The sequence below is a fragment of the Oncorhynchus clarkii genome, chromosome 16 (assembly GCF_045791955.1).
Source record: "Oncorhynchus clarkii lewisi isolate Uvic-CL-2024 chromosome 16, UVic_Ocla_1.0, whole genome shotgun sequence".
In the NCBI taxonomy this organism is placed as follows: Eukaryota; Metazoa; Chordata; class Actinopteri; order Salmoniformes; family Salmonidae; genus Oncorhynchus; species Oncorhynchus clarkii.
In genome coordinates this window covers 3,741,652-3,754,643 of record NC_092162.1, presented here as the reverse complement: position 1 = coordinate 3,754,643, position 12,992 = coordinate 3,741,652, and the positions used below count along the sequence as shown (strand labels likewise).

The 12,992-nt window shown below is 43.9% G+C and overlaps 1 protein-coding gene across 1 annotated transcript in view; it reads right to left on the bottom strand.

Moving 5' to 3' along the window:
• The window catches only part of LOC139367823 (serine palmitoyltransferase 3-like), a 41,612-nt gene extending 32,496 nt beyond the window's left edge, over positions 1-9,116 (bottom strand). Inside the window, exons 1-2 of the mRNA XM_071106161.1 lie at positions 8,572-9,116; positions 3,044-3,250 (exon numbers count right to left, since the gene is read on the bottom strand). Coding sequence (XP_070962262.1) covers positions 3,044-3,250; positions 8,572-8,682 — 318 coding nt within the window. The 5' untranslated portion in view covers positions 8,683-9,116. The remainder of the gene's footprint in view (positions 1-3,043; positions 3,251-8,571) is intronic.
• Between the last annotated feature and the right edge of the window lie 3,876 nt (positions 9,117-12,992).

Genomic DNA, 12,992 nt, shown 5'->3' with positions numbered 1-12,992 from the left:
TGATTTCATTCTGAAAATGAATCAGACAATGAGAAAATCCCTGATTTAGGAAAGGAAAAATCAAAGAAAAAAACATTTGAATTGACATTGTAGAGTCTTCCGTTGACAGTAGTGGGAAGAAACGGTGTCGTTGTCACCAAAGAAGAAGAAGAGTTTTGAATTCAGTGGAAGCAGAGAGATGATTGCCAAATGCGGAGAATCCAAAAGAGAAGAAGGAAGATAACCGTGGTATAAAACACCTGTCTCCGGATTACATCTTCAAACTAAGGGCAACCATGGCAACCATGACCGAGAGGGAGAAGCGTTCATACGGTAAGAGCTAGCGGTCTAGCTAACACATTATATGTTTTCTAATTTAGTCAGAAAGTCGTTTTCATTGCAAGTTAAAGCGAAATGTAAAATAGATTTGTGTCTGTAAAATGTATATAAACTCAGCAAAAAAAAGAAACGTCCTCACTGTCAACTGTGTTTATTTTCAGCAAACTTTAACATGTGTAAATATTTGTACGAACATAACAAGATTCAACAACTGAGACATAAACTGAACAAGTTCCACAGGCATGTGACTAACAGAAATGGAATAATGTGTCCCTGAACAAAGGGGGGAGGTCAAAATCAAAAGTAACAGTCAGTATCTGGTGTGGCCACCAGCTGCATTAAGTACTGCAGTGCATCACCTCCTCATGAACTGCACCAGATTTGCCAGTTCTTGCTGTGAGATGTTACCCCACTCTTCCACCAAGACACCTGCAAGTTCCCTGACATTTCTGGGGGGAATGGCCCTAGCCCTCACCCTCCGATCCAACGAGGCCCAGACGTGCTCAATGGGATTTAGATCTGGGCTCTTCGCTGGCCATGGCAGAACAAGGACATTCCTGTCTTGCAGGAAATCACGCACAGAACGAGCAGTATGGCTGGTGGCATTGTCATGCTGGAGGGTCATGTCAGGATAAGCCTGCAGGAAGGGTACCACATGAGGAAGGAGGATGTCTTCCCTGTAATACACAGCGTTGAGATTGCCTGCAATGACAACAAGCTCAGTCCGATGATGCTGTGACACACCGCCCCAGACCATGACGGACCCTCCACCTCCAAATCGATCCCGCTCCATTGTACAGGCCTCGGTGTATCGCTCATTCCTTCGATGATAAACGCGAATCCGACCGTCACCCCTGGTGAGACAAAACCGTGACTCGTGAGTGAAGAGCACTTTTTGCCAGTCCTGTCTGGTCCAGCGACGGTGGGTTTGTCCGTCCTATCTCCCTGTAGCGCTGTCTAAGGCATCTCACAGTACGGACATTGCAATTTATTGCCCTGGCCACATCTGCAGTCCTCATGCCTTCTAAGCCTAAGCTTGAAGTAGAAGCCTAAGTGTTGTTATCCATTAGTTTACTCCAATTAAGGGAGGGGTGGGTTATGGGAAAGTAATAAAGGAAATGTTTCATTTATTTTTATTCCCAATTTCATGACATCCAATTGGTAGTTACAGTGTTACAGTGCCTTTGGGAATGTCGCTCCACGCTCCAGTCAAATTGGGCTCCACTCCTTGCTCTGCTCATATACTCTGATGTGGACACCTGCTCGTCGAACATCTCATTCCAAAATCATGGGCATTAAAAATGGAGTTGGTCCCTTTGCTGTTATAACAGCCTCCACTGTTCTGGGAAGGCTTTCCACTAGATGTTGTAATATTGCTGCGGGAACTTAATTAATTATTTGTACCCCTTTTTTCTCCCCAAATTAGTGGTATCCACTTGGTAGTTAGTCTTGTCCTATCACTGCAACTCCCGTACGGACTCGGAAGAGGCGAAGGTCGAGAGCCGTGTGTCGTCCGAAACACAACCCAGCCAAACCGCACTGCTTCTTGCCCACTTAACCCGGAAGCCAGCTGCACCAATGTGTCGGAGGAAACAACGTGCACTTGGCGACCGTGTCAGCGTGCATTGCGCCCAGCCTGTCAGAGGAGTCACTAGTGCGCGATGGGACAAGAACATCCCTGTCGGCCAAACCCTCCCCCAACCCAGACGACGCTGGGCCAAACCCTCCCCCAACCCAACCCAGACGACGCAGGGCCAAACCCTCCCCCAACCCAGACGACGCCGGACCAAACCCTCCCCCAACCCAACCCAGACAACGCAGGGCCAAACCCTCCCCCAACCCAGACGACGCTGGGCCAAACCCTCCCCCAACCCAACCCAGACGACGCAGGGCCAAACCCTCCCCCAACCCAGACGACGCTGGGCCAAACCCTCCCCCAACCCAGACGACGCTGGGCCAAACCCTCCCCCAACCCAGACGACGCCGGGCCAAACCCTCCCCCAACCAAGACGACGCTGGGCCAAACCCTCCCCCAACCCAGACGACGCCGGGCCAAACCCTCCCCCAACCAAGACGACGCTGGGCCAAACCCTCCCCCAACCCAGACGACGCTGGGCCAAACCCTCCCCCAACCCAACCCAGACGACGCAGGGCCAAACCCTCCCCCAACCCAGACGACGCTGGGCCAAACCCTCCCCCAACCCAGACGACGCCGGACCAAACCCTCCCCCAACCCAGACGACGCCGGGCCAAACCCTCGCCCAACCAAGACGACGCTGGGCCAAACCGTCCCCCAACCCAGACGACGCCGGGCCAAACCCTCCCCCAACCAAGACGACGCTGGGCCAAACCCTCCCCCAACCCAGACGACGCTGGGCCAATTGTGCACCGCCCCATGTGTCTCCCGGCTGCGATAGAACCTGGACTCAAACCAGGATCTCTAGTGGCACAGCTAGCACTGCGATGCAGTGCCTTAGACCACTGCACCACGCGGGAGGCAGAAAAAATATATTTTAAAACAATATATATATTTATATATATATAGTACCAGTCAAAGGTTTGGACACCCCTACTCATTCAAAGGTTTTTCTTTATTACATGATTCCATATGTGTTATTTCATAGTTTTGATGTCTATTCTGCAATGTATAAAATAGTAAAAATAAAGAAAAACCCTGGAATGAGTAGGGGTGTCCAAACTATTGACTTATACTGTACATCTCTACCTTCTGCTCCTCTCTCTCCCTGGCGATGTGACATTTCTCCAGTCCTACTGCTCTGAGGAAGTCCCTGAAGTATCCGAACAGTGTGACGATGCCGAACCCCAGGTATGTCATCACAGCTACGTACATGGGAGGATTCTCAAAGGATTCTGGTCTCTGAAACCTCTGCCGACTGGAGGGGGGCCCAGCGCTGTGTGCTGTGCTGTTTTTCTAGAGGAAGAAGAGCAACAACAGTCAGGGTAACTACACACAAACAACAACAACAGTCAAGGTAACTACACACAAACAACAACAACAGTCAGGGTAATTACACACAAACAACAACAACAACACCAGTCATGGTAACTACACACAAACAACAACAACAACAGTCAGGGTAACTACACACAAAACAACAACAACAACAGTCAAGGTAACTACACACAAACAACAACAACAACAACAGTCAGGGTAACTACACACAAAACAACAACAACAACAACAGTCAGGGTAACTACACACAAACAACAACAACACCAGTCAGGGTAACTACACACAAAACAACAACAACAACAACAGTCAAGGTAACTACACACAAACAACAACAACACCAGTCAGGGTAACTACACACAAAACAACAACAACAACAACAGTCAAGGTAACTACACACAAACAACAACAACAACAGTCAGGGTAACTACACACAAACAACAACAACACCAGTCAGGGTAACTACACACAAAACAACAACAACAACAACAGTCAAGGTAACTACACACAAACAACAACAACAACAGTCAGGGTAACTACACACAAAACAACAACAACAACAGTCAGGGTAACTACACACAAACAACAACAACACCAGTCATGGTAACTACACACAAAACAACAACAACAGTCATGGTAACTACACACAAAACAACAACAACAACAGTCAGGGTAACTACACACAAACAACAACAACAACACCAGTCAGGGTAACTACACACAAACAACAACAACAACAGTCAGGGTAACTACACACAAACAACAACAACAACAGTCAGGGTAACTACACACAAACAACAACAACACCAGTCAGGGTAACTACACACAAACAACAACAACACCAGTCAGGGTAACTACACACAAAACAACAACAACACCAGTCATGGTAACTACACACAAAACAACAACACCAGTCATGGTAACTACACACAAAACAACAACAACAGTCAGGGTAACTACACAAAAACAACAGGCATGGGAACTACACAAAAACAGTCATGGTAACAACACCAGTCATGGTAACTACACACAAACAACAACACCTATCATGGTAGCTACACACAAACAACAACAACAACAACAGTCAGGGTAACTACACAAAAACAACAGGCATGGGAACTACACAAAAACAACAGGCATGCTCACTACACAAAAACAACAGGCATGGTCACTACACAAAAACAACAGGCATGATAACTACACACAAACAGTCATGGTAACAACAACAGTCACGGTAACTACACACAAACAACAACAACAACAACAAGTCCTTCACTTTTTCCACATTTTGTTACATTACAGCCTTATTCTAAAATGCATTAAATAATTGTTTCCCCTCATCAATCAACACACAATACCCCATCATGACAAAGCAAAAACAGTTTGTTACATTTTTTGCAAATGTATTAAAAATAAAAAAAACAGATTTGCTTTATTTACATAAGTATTCTGACCCTTTTCTATGAGACTCTATGAATTTAGCTCAGATGCATCCTGTTTTCCATTGATCATCCTTAAGATGTTTTTCTCCAGCTTGATTGGAGTCCACCTGTGGTACATTCAATTGATTGGACATGATTTGGAAAGGCACACACACCTGTCTATATAACGTCCCACAGTTGACAGAGCATGTCAGAGCAAAAACCAAGCCATGCAGTTGAAGGAATTGTCCAAAGAGCTCTGAGACAGGATTGTATAGAGGCACAGATCTGGGGAAGGGTACCAACAAATGTCTGCATCATTAAAGGTCCCCAAGAATACAGTGGCCTCCATCATTCTTAAAAGGAAGAAGTTTGGAACCACCAGGACTCTTCCTAGAGCTGGTCGCCCAGCCAAACTGAGCAATTAGGGGAGAAGGGCCTTGGTCAGAGAGGTGACCAAGAACCTGATGGTCATTCTGACAGAACTCCAGAGTTCCTCTCTGGAGATGGTTGTCCTTCTGAAAGGTTCTCCCGTCTCTGCAGCACTCCATCAATCAGGCCTTTATAGTAGAGTGGTCAGACGTGCCTTCTACTGAGGAGTGGCTTCCATGACAGCCTGCTTGGAGTTTGCCAAAAGGCACCTAAAGACTCTCAGAACATGTGAAACAAGAGTCTCTGGTCTGATGAAACCAATATTGAACTCTTTGGCCTGGTCCCCAAGAACACAGTGGCCTCCATCATTCTTAAAATGGAACAAGTTTGGAACCACCAACACTCTTCCTAGAGCTGGACGCCCGGCCAAACTGAGCAATCAGGGGAGAAAGGGCATTGGTCAGGGAAGTGACCAAGAACCCGATCGTCACTCTGACAGAGCTCTAGAGTTCCTCTGTGGAGATGGGAGAATCTTCCATAAGGGCAACCATCTCTGCAGCACTCCACCAATCAGGCCTTTATGGTAGAGTGGCCAGACGGAACCCACTCCTCAGTAAAAAGGAATATGACAGCCCTCTTGGAGTTTGACAAAAGGCACCTAAAGGACTCTCAGACCATGAGAAACAAGATTCTCTGGTCTGATGAAACCAAGATTGAACTCTTTGGCCTGAATGCCAAGCGTCACATCTGGAAGAAACCAGGCAACGCGCATCACTTGGCCAATACCATCCCTGCGGTGAAGCACGGTGGTGGCAGCATCATGCTGTGGGGATGTTTTTCAGCGGCAGGGACTAGGAGACTAGTCAGGATTGATGGAAAGATGAACGGACCAAAGTACAGAGAGATCCTTGATGAAAACCTGCTCCAGAGCACTCAGGACCTCAGACTGGGGCGAAGGTTCACCTTCCAACAGGACAATGACCCTAAGCACACAGCCAAGATAACGCAGGAGTGGCTTCGGGACAAGTCTCTGAATGTCTTTTAGTGGCCCAGCCAGAGCTCAGACTTGAACCCGATCGAACATCTCTGGAGAGACCTGTGCAGTGACGCTCCCCATCCAACCTGACAGAGCTTGATAGGATCTGCACAGAAGAATGTAAGAAACTCCCCAAATACAGGTGTGCCAAGCTTGTAGCGTCATCCCCAAGAAGACTCAAGGCTGTAATCTCTGCCAAAGGTGCTTCAACAAAGTACTGAGTAAAGGGTCTGAATACTTATGTAAATGTGATAGTTCTGTTTTATAAATGAATAATAAATTAGCATAATGTCTAAACCTGTTTTTGCTGTCATTATGGGGTATTGTGTGTAGATGGATAAAAATAAAAAAATCTAAATTTTAGAATAAGGCTGTAACTTAAACAAAATGTTGAATAAGTCAATGCTCTGTATGTCATTGTTCAGTGTGGAATTGTTAATCAATTTTCGAAATTCCAAAGAACAGGCAGAATAAACCAAATTGAACATCTGTATATCCAAAAGAAAACAGATTTTGGTTTGTTAACCACGGGTTTAAAAACGGGTCTTTCATCTCGCCAGATTGAGTTTCAAATGTTCTCTCATGTTCCAGGTATGGGCATCACTTCACCATGGCAACCTTTTTTTTGGGGGGGGGGGGGGGGGGGGATATATTCTGTTATTTTATTCTGTTATAATACATAATTTTATTTATTGTGTGCAAAGCTGTCATCAAGGCAAAGGGTGGCTACTTTGAAGAATCTAAAATCTATTTTGATTAACACTTTTTTTGGTTACTACATGATTCCATATGTGCTATTTAATAGTGTTTATGTCTCAACTATTATTCTACAATGTAGAAAATAGTAAAAATAAAGAAAATAAAGAAAAACCCTTGACTCCCTGCTTCTACACCTGCATTGCTTGCTGTTTGGGGGTTTTAGGCTGGGTTTCTGTACAGCACTTTGAGATATCAGCTGATGTACGAAGGGCTATATAAATACATTTGATTTGATTTGATTTGAATGAGTAGGTGTTCTAAACCTTTTGACCGGTAGTGTAGGTGTGTCTTGACTGTGATAAGGGCTCAATAAATAAGAGCATATTGTCTGCTAAATTAACCAAACAAGGCTGTCATTGCACAGCCATAGGCTTCTACATCAAAGCACCAATTGCTGAGGTTACTGCTTTTTAAAATATTGTCTTCCACGATATAATATAACCAGTTGATTTTAGAGTTTCAATAAATTACTATTAAATGGCACTTGCTTTTTAATTGCCATATATATATATATATGAGGCAATTTAGAAAGTGTGGATTTATCTGTAATGGTTATGCTAATTTGGCATTGTTGCGATCTTTTGGCACATGCGCACATGTTTTTTTTTGCTCCACTTGCGCTTTTGTTTTCCAATAATATAACGAACTAATGGTTACTCAAGTAACCATTAGTACTAGTTAGTAACCATTAGTACTAGTTAGTAACCATTAGTACTAGTTAGTAACCATTAGTACATGAGCTGTCAAAACAATCCCTATTTCAGACTGTAGTGACTCTGACATGGCTGCTGTAGTTGTAAAAGGGTGTGTGGGCTCACTACAGTAGACTGGTAGGTGGTGGCACTCAGGAGATGTGTTTAGAGCAAACTAAGGAAACAATACCTGCCACGGAAGACTCCCAGTTACTTTCAAAATGTTCAAAATCAAAAGTGTAAGAACACGTTTAAAGCCTGAAAGAGGATGACACAACTTTCAAAACGAGTCATTTTTTATTGTCCGGCCACAACGGTCAACTAGTGTGCCGTTTAGTTTGCTAACACTTTCACTCATTTGTTTCTGAACAATTAACAAGCTCGCTAGTTAACTACCACACGGTATTGTCAAACTGTCCACACAACAGTAACTAGTTAGGTAGGAAAACTACAAGATATGCCAAATAACAATCCCCCCCCCCCCCCCCCTCAAGGAATTGAGGGCAAATAAATCAGATTTGACCGTTCAGACACAAGATGCATGACCAGGAATCAGATTTGACCGCTCAGACACAAGATGCATGACCAGGAATCAGATTTGTAGATTTCAAAACCATCTATAAAATTTGTTTTAAAATGTGTCGTGAAATGTCCGATTCCACGTGCTTCTTGGCTCGTCCGGGACCGGATAAAGATGAGGAGATGCGAGGTGGGCCTTAATGTAACGAGGTAGTTAATATACCGGGCTGCATCAACAAGTGCCATCCTGAGATACCAGGCAGCGCTACGCTTCATGTAGTCACAGTGACAGACACTAACTCGGCAACAGAGCCTACACTATTATCACGCCGTTCATATTATAGATTTTTTGTTGTTGTTGTTTTTTTTCTTCTCGCTATTATTATTATTTTTTTACAGAGAATAAAAGTTAGGCTGCTCAAGATGTCGCACATAGCACTGGAAAACGCCCCATGACACCTACTCGCCAGTAATTCAACTTACCTGCGCCTTATTGTGGTATCCATTTTTCTTACAATTCTCGTTTTTGAAGTTATTCCCGTTCAGTTGTATCTTGAGGTTTCCGTTGGGCACAGGGGCTGTAGTTCGAGCCATATCTAGTCAGGAGAAGATATGGTGTACACTGAGTGAATAAGTAGGAAGTGTTTTTTCACCCCCCAGCAGCGGTGAATGAATGGCAGCCCAGGTATGAAACCGGTTTACCTTCCTTGGGTCATTACGACAAAAGGTGATTTATAATCAGCTCTACGGGTAGCTCTGGTCCGTGACGTTACGTGTGGGTTGATAGCACCGCGTCAACAAAGCCGACGTAGCGCCCCGGACCAGAGTTATGTGACTCCTACAGGTCGCGTTGGAAACCTAACCCACGCGCAAGCCTCTTATTAGTGTGTACACAAAACTAGCAGCTCATCTCCACGCTGTGAAATAGATCTTGAGGAAGCAGCTGGTGAAACAAATGATTAGACTTCTGAATCTGAAATCCGATTGGAAGAAAAATGTACATTCCTTTTTCCTAAACTGGTGATAGGCTGTCATCCGTAGAAATATAATGTAGTTTGTAAATATGTGTCGTCACCAGACCTAAGGCCGCTCACAGAATTCAACAGTAGTTTGGACTGTATCTGTTATCATTACTCTGGTTTCAGGGTGCTTGCTACCTTTCACTTCTCTATTATAGTGTACAATAAAAAGTGTGCATCCGAAATAGCACCCTATTCCCTATATAGTGCACAACTTTTAAACCGAGCTCTATGGTCCCCGGTCAAAAGTAGTGCACTATTTAGGGAATAGGGTGGCATTTGGGACTTTAGCATAGGGTGTGATAGTGTGTGTTAGGTTACTCATTTACACAAATACAGGAAGCAATGAAAACAATACTACTTGTAGTGACTGCTTCAAACCAAGTGAGAAAAGAGACATGATAGTTTGAAATGACAGACAATGTTCCTGTGCTGTTTTATTACATCCAAGTTACTGTTTAAAGCACATAAGCCTGTAGGCTAAGGATATAACACGACACAGCAGTAGACCACCGGTACTTTGAAAGGAGTACAGAAACTATCTTGCACTATATGTCTAGGGCTGTATGCTAGAGCCACCGAGAGCACTGTTCAAGGTGTGGTCTGTAGTAATATTGAACTGGTTTTGACCTGGCTAGGTGACTATCTCTGCACTGGGCTTTTCTATTACATTATGCTCTGGTGTAGTAAATCAGTATCTGTCTGCTTCTCAGAAAACTAAACCGCATACTCTCCTTGAGGCAATACTGCAGAGAGAGAGAGAGAGAGAAAGAGAAAGAGAGCACACGCAAGAGAGAGAGAGAGAGAAAGAGAGAGCACGCAGGAGAGAGAGAGAGAGCACGAGCAGGAGAGAGAGAGAGAGCGAGTGTGCAGGAGAGAGAGAGAGCACGCAGGAGAGAGAGAGAGAGAGAGTGCGCAGGAGAGAGAGAGCGAGAGAGAGAGCGTGCAGGAGAGGGGGAGAGAGAGAGATTAAGAAGAGAGAGGGAGGCACAGAGAGAAAGAAAGAAAGAAATAACTGTCTCTGTCAAATTGCCTTGAGTTGTTGTTAGTCTACTGAAATACCTTCCCTCCACCCTGGTCTCTACTCCTATACTGTCCCAGAATGGTCTTCCCTCCACCCTGGTCTCTATTCCTATACTGTCCCAGAATGGTCTTCCCTCCACCCTGGTCTCTATTCCAATACTGTCCCAGAATGGTCTTCCCTCTACCCTGGTCTCTATTCCTATACTGTCCCAGAATGGTCTTCCCTCCACCCTGGTCTCTATTCCTATACTGTCCCAGAATGGTCTTCCCTCCACCCTGGTCTCTATTCCTATACTGTCCCAGAATGGTCTTCCCTCCACCCTGGTCTCTATTCCAATACTGTCCCAGAATGGTCTTCCCTCCACCCTGGTCTCTATTCCAATACTGTCCCAGAATGGTCTTCCCTCCACCCTGGTCTCTATTCCTATACTGTCCCAGAATGGTCTTCCCTCTACCCTGGTCTCTATTCCTATACTGTCCCAGAATGGCCTTCCCTCCACCCTGGTCTCTATTCCTATACTGTCCCAGAATGGTCTTCCCTCCACCCTGGTCTCTATTCCTATACTGTCCCAGAATGGTCTTCCCTCCACCCTGGTCTCTATTCCTATACTGTCCCAGAATGGTCTTCCCTCCACCCTGGTCTCTACTCCTATACTGTCCCAGAATGGTCTTCCCTCCACCCTGGTCTCTATTCCTATACTGTCCCAGAATGGTCTTCCCTCCACCCTGGTCTCTATTCCTATACTGTCCCAGAATGGTCTTCCCTCCACCCTGGTCTCTACTCCTATACTGTCCCAGAATGGTCTTCTCTCCACCCTGGTGTCTATTCCTATACTGTCCCAGAATGGTCTACTCTCTACCCTGCTCTCTATTCCTATACTGTCCCAGAATGGTCTTCCCTCCACCCTGGTCTCTATTCCTATACTGTCCCAGAATGGTCTTCCCTCCACCCTGGTCTCCTAGATAGGCCTATGTAATCTGAAAACAATATGTTGTGTTTCTCTCTCTCTTTCTCTCTCTCTGTGTGTGTGTGTGTGTGTGTGTGTGTGTGTGTGTGTGTGTGTGTGTGTGTGTGTGTGTGTGTGTGTGTGTGTGTGTGTGTGTGTGTGTGTGTGTGTGTGTGTGAACTTAATGGGATTCTCTGGAACTTCATGGGATTCTCTGGAACTTAATGGGATTCTCTGGAACTTAATGGGATTCTCTGGAACTTAATGGGATTCTCTAGTACTTAATGGGATTCTCTGGAAGTTAATGGGATTATCTAGTACTTAATGGGATTCTCTGGTACTTAATGGTATTCTCTAGTACTTAATGGGATTCTCTGGTACTTAATGGGATTCTCTAGTACTTAATGGGATTCTCTAGTACTTAATGGGATTCTCTAGTACTTAATGGGATTCTCTAGTACTTAATGGGATTCTCTAGTACTTAATGGGATTCTCTGGTACTTAATGGGATTATCTGGTACTTAATGGGATTCTCTAGTACTTAATGGGATTCTCTGGTACTTAATGGGATTCTCTGGTACTTAATGGGATTCTCTGGAACTTAATGGGATTATCTAGTACTTAATGGGATTCTCTGGAACTTAATGGGATTCTCTGGAACTTAATGGGATTCTCTGGAACTTAATGGGATTCTCTAGTACTTAATGGGATTCTCTGGAAGTTAATGGGATTATCTAGTACTTAATGGGATTCTCTGGAACTTAATGGGATTCTCTGGAACTTAATGGGATTCTCTGGAACTTAATGGGATTCTCTAGTACTTAATGGGATTCTCTGGAAGTTAATGGGATTATCTAGTACTTAATGGGATTCTCTGGTACTTAATGGTATTCTCTAGTACTTAATGGGATTCTCTGGTACTTAATGGGATTCTCTAGTACTTAATGGGATTCTTAACTTAATGGGATTCTCTAGTACTTAATGGGATTCTCTAGTACTTAATGGGATTCTCTAGTACTTAATGGGATTTAATGGGATTCTAGTACTTAATGGGATTCTCTGGTACTTAATGGGATTATCTGGTACTTAATGGGATTCTCTAGTACTTAATGGGATTCTCTGGTACTTAATGGGATTCTCTGGTACTTAATGGGATTCTCTGGAACTTAATGGGATTATCTAGTACTTAATGGGATTCTCTGGAACTTAATGGGATTCTCTGGAACTTAATGGGATTCTCTGGAACTTAATGGGATTCTCTAGTACTTAATGGGATTCTCTGGAAGTTAATGGGATTATCTAGTACTTAATGGGATTCTCTGGTACTTAATGGTATTCTCTAGTACTTAATGGGATTCTCTGGTACTTAATGGGATTCTCTAGTACTTAATGGGATTCTCTAGTACTTAATGGGATTCTCTAGTACTTAATGGGATTCTCTGGTACTTAATGGGATTCTCTAGTACTTAATGGGATTCTCTAGTACTTAATGGGATTCTCTAGTACTTAATGGGATTCTCTGGTACTTAATGGGATTCTCTGGTACTTAATGGGATTCTCTAGTACTTAATGGGATTCTCTGGTACTTAATGGGATTCTCTGGTACTTAATGGGATTCTCTGGTACTTAATGGGATTCTCTGGAATTTATTGGGATTCTCTAGTACTTAATGGGATTCTATGGAACTTATTGGGATTCTCTGGAACTTATTGGGAATTTACTGTACGTCACATACAGTACCAGTCAAAAGGTTGCACACATATTCAAGGGTTTTTCTTTATTTTTATTATTATTTTCTACATTGTTGAATAATAGTGAAGACATAAACACTATGAAATACACATATGGAATCATGTAGTAACCAAAAAAGTGTTAAATAAATCTAAATATATTTTATATTTGAGATTCTTCAAAG